Source organism: Kogia breviceps, chromosome 10 (genome assembly GCF_026419965.1).
Source record: "Kogia breviceps isolate mKogBre1 chromosome 10, mKogBre1 haplotype 1, whole genome shotgun sequence".
NCBI classification, from domain to species: domain Eukaryota; kingdom Metazoa; phylum Chordata; class Mammalia; order Artiodactyla; family Physeteridae; genus Kogia; species Kogia breviceps.
Window position 1 is genome coordinate 42,041,227 of NC_081319.1, and position 10,274 is coordinate 42,051,500.

The 10,274-nt window shown below is 48.8% G+C and overlaps 1 protein-coding gene across 6 annotated transcripts in view; it reads left to right on the forward strand.

The window, feature by feature from the left end:
- The window catches only part of FYCO1 (FYVE and coiled-coil domain autophagy adaptor 1), an 86,656-nt gene extending 76,864 nt beyond the window's left edge, over nucleotides 1-9,792 (forward strand). For all 6 annotated transcript variants that reach the window (XM_067044471.1, XM_067044472.1, XM_067044475.1 and 3 more), the window contains 2 exons: nucleotides 3,546-3,655; nucleotides 5,891-9,792. In XM_067044471.1, coding sequence (XP_066900572.1) covers nucleotides 3,546-3,655; nucleotides 5,891-5,966 — 186 coding nt within the window. In that variant the 3' untranslated portion in view covers nucleotides 5,967-9,792. The remainder of the gene's footprint in view (nucleotides 1-3,545; nucleotides 3,656-5,890) is intronic.
- Nucleotides 9,793-10,274: the final 482 nt, after the last annotated feature.

The following is a 10,274-nucleotide window of genomic DNA, read 5'->3' on the forward strand; positions in this document are numbered from 1 at the left end:
TGCAATTCACTGTTATTTCAGTATTATTCACAGAGTTGTGTAACCATCACCACTGTCTGATTTTAGATCATTTTCATCATCCCCCAAAACAAAAAGAAACCCTGTGCCCATTAGCAGTCACTCCCCAACCTCCACCCAGCAGCCACCAACCTACCTTCTGTCCTTACAGATTCCCTGTTCTGGACATTTCATGTGAATGGAATCATGCAATATATGGCCTTTTGAGACTGACTTTTTCCATTTAACATAGAACCCTGGCTCTGTACCAGGCCGCCAGGTCACTAGAGTCCCTCGAGAAAGCAGTAAAACCAACTCTTTGGACTGTTTTGCAGACATATCACATAAATCAGGTCATGGGCGCCCGAGCACTGCAGGCTGATGGGAGATGCCCCCAGAGCTCACACAGCAGAGACCTGTCTCGCTCAGAGTTACATGAGACCCCAGTCATCTCCCGTCACCTCTGCTGTATGGGCTTTGACACCAGAGCCTTTGTTAATCTCCTCTAGACGTTTCGATTGATTGATTTTAAAATCAGTCTTACAGATTTTGACCGTGGTAGAAAAAAACAGCAGCTGGAATGAACCAAAAGTCCATAGAGTAGACTGTTTAAAGAAATGAAGAGTATTATCTTACACATGTCCTCTTCAGAGAATCTGTCTTAACAAGCTCTTGGGTTTTGCTTTGTAATCAAAGTAGTGTGTGGGAAGGTTGAGGTGCGAGGCACACAGGCGTCCCTGTGTAAAAAGCAAGCCTTTCTCCCCAGCACTTCCTCCTACATGTGGTTGCTGAAGTATTAGGCCAGGCTCAGAATTTTTAGGTTATGCATCACGGGAACAGACCCAACCACCCAACTTCCCAGGATTCTCAGTCCCCAGTGGAATTAGAATATTGTAGAACATTAATGGAACTTGATGAGATAAGAAGTAGCTGCCACAGAGCCCACGCATAGTAGGTCCTCATGCATCTTTGTCCCCTCCAGGCTTGTCTTGGGCCCGTCCTACTCCCTCACCACCACCAGCTTCCAGCCAGAGCAAATGTACTGTGGTGTCAGGAACATACTGTGTGCTCTGTCTCTCTCTCGCATGCCTTTGGGATCTCCCTCTTGACTTCTCTCTGACCCATACGTTATTTAGTTTCCAAATATTTTGGGATTTTCCAGACAACTGCTTTTTTTTTTCTTACTTAATTCCATTGTCAGAAAATGCACTTTGTATAGTTTGAATCCTTTTAAATGTAAGTTTTGGTTTTTTTTTTAATGGCCTAGAATATGGCCTACCTGGTGAATGTTTCAAGTACACTTGAAAAGCATGTGTGTTCTGCTATTGTTGGGTGGAGTGTTCTATACATATCAGTTAGATCAAGTCAGTTGATAGTATTCTTCTATCTCCTTATTGAGTTCCTGTCTACTTATTTCATCAATTATTGAGGGACATTAAAATATCCAACTATAATTATGAATTTATTCTATTTCTCCTTGTAACTCTACCACTTTTTGCTTCATGTGTGTTGAAGCTCTGTCATTAGGGGCATAAATGTTTAGGATTGTTTTGTCCCCCCCCCTTGATGAAACTGACATCTTTATCATTATGAAACTGTCCCTGGCCACATTCTTTGATGTAAAAATCTACTTTGATATTAATATAGTCAATCCCTCTTTCTTTTGACTAGTGTTAGCATGGTATATCTTCTTACATCCTTTTAACTTCTTTGTATCTTTACATTTAAATTGTATTTCTTGTAGGCATGATGGGGTTGGGGCTTGCTTTTATCCAACCTGATAATACCTGCCTTTCAATTGGGATGTTTAGCCTGCTTACATTTAATGTGATTGTCAGTAAGGTTAGGTTTGAGTCTCTCATCTTACTGTTTTTTATTTGTTCCATCTGCTTGTTGTTCTCTTTTGCTCTCAAAGCAGTAAACTAGGGCAATTGCAGGGCTCACCTTGTTCTCTCACAGATCACTGTCCATGATTGCCTGATGTACAGTGTCTTAAAAACTGTTTTGTATATTTTGTCAGTTTTGGTTGTTACTTGAGAGGGTAAATCTTAGCCATTCTCCCATGCTTTTGAATATGTTGTCCCCGCTGCCTGGAGCTGCCAGACTTCCCTATAACTAGCTAAATTGTCCAAGCTCAGTGTTGCCTCTTCCAGGAAGTCTTCCCTGATTCTGCCTCTCCTCCCTCCCACCCAGAGGCTGGGATAGGCACCCCTCCCTGGTAGACCCCTCGTGACAGTCTCACCCAACATAATTGAATGTTTTTTTATCTGTTGTCACCATTAAACCACAAGATCCTTAAGGGCAGCAGAGCCTTTTGTGGGAACTTACTTCACTTTGAGAACTTTGTGGCCACCGTGTAGTGTTTCAAGAAATAGGTAGCTGTATTCAAGTTTGAGTTGAAAAAGTAATCACATCTCTATAACTATTTTGGATTCAGTCATTTTGCACAGGTTAAAAAATATTTAATAGGAAAAAATTAAAACTAAATTTAACAAAAATTGAATTTCCAAAAAAGGAGCAACATTTAATTTTGTAGAGAATGAAGATTTTTACATTGTGGGGCAGCTCACCACCTTAAGAACCCGTTGCTAAGATGTTACATGGTCTGCGTGACCATTTATGTGTAGTCCCAAATGGGAGGCTTATGGATGCTTAATGAGACAAGACCCTCTAAGTGCTTGTCCCTTCAAAAAAATGTTTTTAATTTTGGTTGGCTCTTCTGTTAATTCTTGTCATATCTTCAGTTTTAAAGTATCTTAGCTGGCTAACAGGTTGAAGACTCTGCCCATGGGAAAGAGGTTGGCCATCCATAGACCCCAGCCCTGGCCCTGTCCAGCTCACACCATTTGCTCAGATTTGGCCTCTGACAGTGAGGCCCTTAGAACATGTCCTTAGAAAATAAATGTCTCCTGGGATTAATTTCTCATTCTCAGAGGAGATAGAGAAGAAGCAGGAGACTTGGAAAGATGAAAGGGCTCTGAGGCATATGGACCCACTGGGACCAAGTGAGAAGCCATGGGTGGAGCCAGGGGTGGTCAGCCTGGAGGAAAGTGGGCCCAGTAGCTTCACAAAGTGCTCAAGAGATGTGGAAAGAGGGCTCGGCCTGTCCTGTGAGACCCCCAAAGGTAGCAGCACCAGCACAAAGGAAAGAGCCAGGCAGGATTTCACCTAGAATAAGCCTCACCTTCCTGAAGCCAGAAAGGGGCTGTTCCTCTGGATGGTGGAGCGTTCTGGCACTGGCCATGGTCAGAGGAGGCTGAAGGACCATTCTTTTGGGATGCTGACCAATTCATGATTCTGGATGAAACTCGTGTCTACAGCCTCCCCACTATCTCAAGTTATCGACAAACCCAGGGCATGTGGAAGGTACCCCACCGATCCTGGGGGTTGATCTCAGCCCCAACCCTGCTCAGCTGTGACCTTAGACGAGGCAGGCACTCAGCTTCCCTGGGCCTCAGTTTCCTTCCCCAAGATAAAGAGTCTGCCTAGAGGATCCATGGTGCCCTCTCAGCTTCTGTTTCACTTTTCCTATCTGCTTTGTCTCCCAGGTGCTCATTCCCACAACCCGATGCAATTCCCACAAGGAGAACATCCAGGGCCAGCTCAAGGTCCGCACACCAGGCATCTACATGCTCATCTTCGACAATACCTTTTCCAGGTAGGGGCCACCTCATTCATCAGCATCCAGATGAATCCACCTGGCACCTGGTCCCAAGAACAGAGGTGGATGTTTAAAAGAAGTTATTTAATTATCAGTAGCTTATTATCAGTAGTTCTTTGATTTTAGACCTATGCTTTGGTGTTCCAGTGTCTGTTATAGACTGTGTAACACACAGGCTAATACTTACAGAGTCTTGCCACATGTCAGGTGTGTTCTCCACCCTCCGCTCTTACTTACTCACTTCAGCCCCACATCAGCCTCATGCAATAGGGCCTGTCTTTCTCCTTGTGTTACTACTAAGGGACTGAGGACCAGAAGGATAGAAGAGTGACAATCCCAAGTCACACAGCTGGTGGTGGAGCTGGATTTGAACCCAGGTGGCCAAGCTCCAGACTCTCGGCTCTTACCTGGGACACTCTTCTGCCTCTGCTGTCCAGATTCCCACTCTGCCCAGACCAGAGAGGAGCTCAGTAAATATAGTGGAAGGATTAGGTGGATGGATGGATGGATGGACGAATGAGAGAGAAGCGAAGGAATGAAGGCTAAAGTTTGAGATAATCAGTACCAGATCTGTGAGGTGAGGCCCCTGGGCCCTCCTGTCATGGGAGTGGAGAAGCAGGTACCATCTATGGGAAACACTGTTTCAAAGCACCAGATGCAGATCCAGGAGTGTAGGGCTTGGGGGGCAGGAGGATGGGGATGTAGGGAGATAAGGCTGGAGGGGCGGCCAGGAAAGGAAGTAGGACAGAGGACCACCATTGGTTGAGCATCTGCTGTGAGCCAGGGGCCTACGTCGTGGAGACGTGAGACAGGTTGCTGGGCACCTGTCCCTTTTATGTCTTCTGCTTTAGCATAAGCCCTAAATTGGGGCTTGCCTCTTTTTTTTTTTTTTTTTTTTTTTGCGGTACGCGGGCCTCTCACTGTTGTGGCCTCTCCCGTTGTGGAGCACAGGCTCCAGATGCACAGGCTCAGCGGCCATGGCTCACGGGCCCAGCCGCTCCGCGGCATGTGGGATCTTCCCGGACCAGGGCACGAACCCGTGTCCCCTGCATCGGCAGGCGGACTCTCAACTACTGCGCCACCAGGGAAGCCCTAGCCTCTTTTATAAGACCTGTCTTGTCAGCATCCAGCCACATCCACTCTGAGCGGGACCTTTAGCTAGCGGCCACATCCCTCCACATGAGCACCCTTCCCAGCCCTCTTAATAGGCTGGGAATAACTTAATAGGACGCTCTAGGGGAAAGCTAGACTGCCACCCCCTCACCACCTCCAGGCCTTGAACTCCCAGGGCCTGTGGCCACGGGCATCCACCAATGGAGAGGTTAGAAGAATGAGCTTCCCACTTTGCCCCACTCCTGCCCCTCCCCTGCCCCTCCCCCCAACCCCCCTCCCCCCAATGAACATGAACACACCTTGAGTTAGCAGGACTCTTGGGCACAGGCCCAGCATGTCCAGACAGCTGCTTTCGGACTGGACGTGGGCCTCAGCCCCTCTGGGGCAGCGGTTAGGAGACTGGGTGGAGGCCAGCCAGGCACAGGCTCTGCTCTTCCCTCTGTGGGTTTTAGTTGAACCCCAGTTTCCTCTGCAGTGGCAGCCAGTATTTTTACTACCTCACAGAGCCCCACCGTGTGTTGACGGAGGCCGGTAGAGGCGTGTTGAGGGCAGAGTGCAGCCCCAGGCCGGCCCTCAGTTATCATTAGAAGCGGCCCTGGCGCTGTGACACACTCTGGCCTTAATCCACTGAGGTCATCTCAGGGGCCTACTCGAGATTTCCAAAGCATGGACAGCAAAATGGACTTAGATGCCCAGTCAGAATGAAATCCAGGCTCACTTCCACCGTATATGTCCTCTCCATGCCTGCTCCATTCACTTCCCCAGTGCAGTCCAGACCACCTAGACCCCGGAGACCCCCGGGACTGCTTCAGAGCAGCAAGGCAAGCAGGGGCGGGGCTTCACAGTGTGAGACCAAATGGGCCTTTCTGCACCCAAGCCCCAGGAAAGTCTGTGGCGGTGTCCCAAGACCCCTGATACTTTGCAGGGAGATATCTCTGCTAGACAGACAGGAAGTGGGGGTGAGGGGGCCTGGAAGAGTCCACACGTTCTGCAAGAGGCCCCAGCTTCCGAGCAGAGGTCCCTGCACAAAGACTCACCAGTGCCAGGTCACTGCAGCTGCTGCCCCTCGGGCTTTTAGCCCTCAAGGTAACACCTCCTTTTCCATTTCTGTTTCCTCAGGTTTGTCTCCAAGAAAGTATTTTATCACTTAACGGTTGACCGGCCTGTCATCTACGATGGAAGTGATTTCCCGTAGCCTCAAGCACGTGGATTTTAATAGTTTCCCATTACCCACAGGAAACACTACTCTTCCTCTCCTGTCACATAAAGCACTTACAAAACCCAAAAAACAAAAAACAGCTGCTCTGAAGCTATCAAGATCCACTGTGCAACTTTAAGAGACGGGCCCTTGGCTTCTCCTGGGAGCTGGGTTGTTCCTCGTACTCAGCACCATGCACGTCACTCTTAGCCCTGTGGCTTATAAGGGCTCAAGCAACGTTTCCATTGTCCTTACACCCAGAGGGACACTATGCCAAAGTTTTAAACACTCAGGAGTCCATTGGCCTCTCCTGGGGACACAGTTGGTTCCAGTCCTCCTATGGAGAGTTTCCCAGGTGAGAGAGGATCCCAACTTCTGCTCAGGGAGAAACATGGCCCCCCTGTGCCCAGCCTGGGGCCACGCATCATGGGTGACCATGAGCTGGGATGCCCTGGCCAAACCCTGTGAGGCCCTCGAGTCCTCCCAGGGAAAGGAGGTCGGGGCACCCAGGGGCCCACCCAAGATCCCAACCAGCCTCCTCCATCATGCTCCTGTCCCTTCCTGCCCCGTGAGTCCAGGCCTGCTCCAGAACTCAGCCATTTCAGAGGGGCCTCCAGCTGCACTTGCCTCCTGGCCCTTCTGTCTGGGCAATCCTGTCTTCAAGCAAAGCCCTTCACTCAGCCAGGCCTCTCAACAGCTCAGAACATCACCCTAAGAATCAGAATTGAAGCTAATCCAGGGAACAGAACCCACCTACTGAGGGCCTGCAGTGCTGCTGTCTGTCTACGGACGGCCAGAGCCCAGATGCTGGGTAATGTCAACGCCATGACCAAAACGCAGGGTTGTGCATCAGCCTATAGGGCTCACTCCTTAGCTGACAGCCTGTCTTTGTTTATATCAATAAGAGCTTCTGCCTCACCTGCAGGTATGTTTACTAATGATCATAAATCAGGGTAGAAACCACTTAAAAATTGGGGCTTCTTAACAGAAGTCTTTGGTAACTCAAGTGTAAACAGGCATAATTCATGAATCTGCTCTTTGCTCACCTCTTGGTCCCTCCTCCCCACCTACCAGATTCCCCACGCCCCATTTGCCCACTTCCTGCTGCTCGGTCTGCACCTGACACCTGTGAGCTGCCTCTCTCTGGGGCAAATGAATCCTCTGTCCTTTTCCAGGACAAGAAGGAGATAATCTTCCTGTTCTCTGTGGCCCTCTTCTCCCACCACAGAGGGCTCACCTTTGACGGCCTTTTTGTGCCCTGTTCACAGGGCAGTCAGGACCCAGGTACTTCCACAGTGAGTAGAGCATCTGACAAAGCAGCCCTCCTTGGCTGGGGACAAGGGAGAGGGCGCCGGGCAGGGTGACTGTGGGTCTGAGTCCTGGGCCCAGCCCGCCCTCCAGCTAGACTGGTGACTAAGCCGAGCCGTACCACCTCGAAGCTTCATCTTGTCATTCACAAGCCTGGTCTAACCAGTTCTGAGAGCTGGAGAATGGGTCAGGAACCCCAGGCCAAGTTCAGCTCAGACCCCACACCCACCATGCACCAGCAGAGAGGACTCGTGGGGCAGGGTCAGGAGGAAATGACTTTGGCAGTGGACTCAGAACTTTGATGTAAACAGGAGACTTAGGCACTCCCAGTCACTTTAAGTGGGGTTTGGGACATGGTGCACAGAACCTTCCAGAGAAAAGCTGGACCTCTTGTGCTCTCTTTCCTGGGAGCAGCCGCCTGTGGCAGAAAGCCATGCCTCTAGCATCTCCTCGAGCAAGGTCCTGACAGTGCTCAGCCCCAAAACGGAAATAGTCAGGCCCCCAGAGACTTCCTAGCCTCGTGCTTATCCTCACAGGGTGCCACCCAGCCTAAAGATTGTTCCAGGGCAAATTATCCTGCCTTTAAAGACACCCACCCTCTTGTAAAGGATAATAAGACGTAGCTAGTTCACCACGTGAGATAAACTAACAAAAGAACCCAAAGCAGTCTGGAATCTTGGTTTGAGTGCTTAGCTTTCCCAGGATACCGTGGAGACTCTGGCCAAGCTGATGGCCTTCTGCTGGTATCACCACCATCACCTGCAGCTAGAACCAGCGTTCCAAGAGTAGCTGATGCGTTTCCTGCGAAAGGCCAGGGACATTCCATCTGAGGCTGATTCTGAACCTCTGTCACTCAGCCCACCTGTAGCTTAAAAAAATCACTTGGCTCTTGTGAAACCAACCCAGAGCCACTCCTGCAGGAGAGCGTGGGGCCCTAGTGGCACTACAACAAAAGGTGACTGCAATTGTGCAAAAAAGCCTTTGCTGTGTTCAGAGACCTGCCCCCCGACCCCCGGTCACACTCTGCTTCTGCAGCATATTTATTTTTTGTGCTGAATGGACTCTTGTCCTTTATTACTTTGCTGTGTGAGCTCAGGTTTGCTGTGCACTATGCAGCTAGAGAATATCTATGGCTGCAGATACGCTTGCAGCCATATTTAAGTATGGCTTGTATAAATAGCTTTCTTATTCTAAACAGGTTCCCAATTTTACTGAGGTTTTGGGGTTGCAGTATTTTTTTTTTAATGCAAACGACAGTTAAAGACAGCTATTGAAAGTGGTAGCCCCAGCCAGTAGACTGAATTACACTAGAAGTCAGCAAGAAGGAAACATCCTTGGGATCTCAGATCACTATTTAAAAACAAAAACAAAACCCCAGCAGCCCCTTGATGGCCCAGCTCTCTGAATAAGCGTCACTCTTTAGTATTGATACCAGCCACCTTGCCCACCACTGGCTCAGAAGCCACTGATCACCCTCGCCCATGAACACAGCCTCTGCCAGGCACACTCATAAACCTCAAGGAAAGGCGTTTGGGAGAAAGCGTGGCCTCTGCAGAGCACTTCTGGCTGTAGCCCACTTACTCCAGGTCTCCTGGACCAAGAGCAGGCAAGGAAATTCTCAAAGCAGGAAACTGGAACTGAAACACCACATAGGGTTTAGAAAGTCGACATGAAAAGCCACACTATAGAATTCAAAAATAAAGGGGTTGGTTTTTCTGGAAATTTTCAGTTGTCACCTTCAGTGGTGAAGCCACTGCAGACTCACATGAAAAGAAATCCCCATTTGGGGATGAAATCTCAGAGTCTGTTTTATGATACTGGTTAGATGTCCACTGACATGGTTTTATAGGAGTTTCAATTTCAGAAGCCCACCTTGGTGACTCTACATGGGAGAATCCCATCCTTGACTCAGAGGTTTTGAGAATCAGCAGAGCCGCCATCTGTGATGCTCAGAACCAAGGGTCGCCCAGAGACTGGAGTCAGCCATCCACATTTACAAAATGCTTACCTAAAATGTACTTTTCAGTGGAACCTTGGGTAAGTTTCTCTCTTTTCATTGTGCTTCTTCCAAGGAAACAGGAAAGTCTGAGTTAATGCCTTTTCTCTCTTAAGCACTTTTTCAAAATAATAAAGTACATCTTTAAATTTTGGGAGGCATCTCTGATAAAAAAGGCTTCCTTAGAACCTTAGGACGAGTGTTATCCAGAGATGATCCTGCCCCTGGTGGCTGCAGAGCAACAGTGAAGCCTCAGTTGGATGGCTTCCAAATCGGAATTGCACTTTAATTGACTAATCCTCAGTTCTTGCAGCCTTATGGGATAGCGGGTCTGGCAACCCATCTCATTCTTATCTGCCAAAGAATTACCCAGAAGCACATCAAATGTCAACACTCCACCTACACAGCAGGGGTGAGGAACTTTTGTATCCCAAAACATATTCCTTATAGCATCTGCTGCACCATTTGGGAATGTCTTTATTTTTAACCTCAGGGTTTAAATAAACACTATGTCATTGACAGTAGTGTCATCTTTCATTCTGTTGAGACATAAGGCAAGCGATGAAGTTGCCCACAGCAGAGTCGGGGTCGAGCTGCCCTTCTGGGACACGTCTTGTACCATGACTTTTCAAAAGGGCCCGAGCCAGCAGTTGTCCTGAACTGTTGCCACATGGCCTGATATCTGGACCCACAGTCTGCTCTGAGGCCTGTGTTCAGACCTGCCTGAGCCATCGCAACGCACCAACCCACTGCCTTCTGCCAGATGAGCTTTTGCTTTCAGCAAAATTCCCTAGCCCTCCTCTGGTCCTCAAAGAGCACAATGAGCAAAGAGCAACCTGATTTACCAGAATAATGGGGTGGGGGAGGAGTTCACGGTGACCTAAAGCCACAATTAGTGAATCTGGATACAAATCTGGGCAAAACTGCCAGCACGAGGCAGTACAGATGATCAGCAAAGAGTCTGGCCACAGGCCCCGAGGTGCATGTCCCAGTCACTGCAC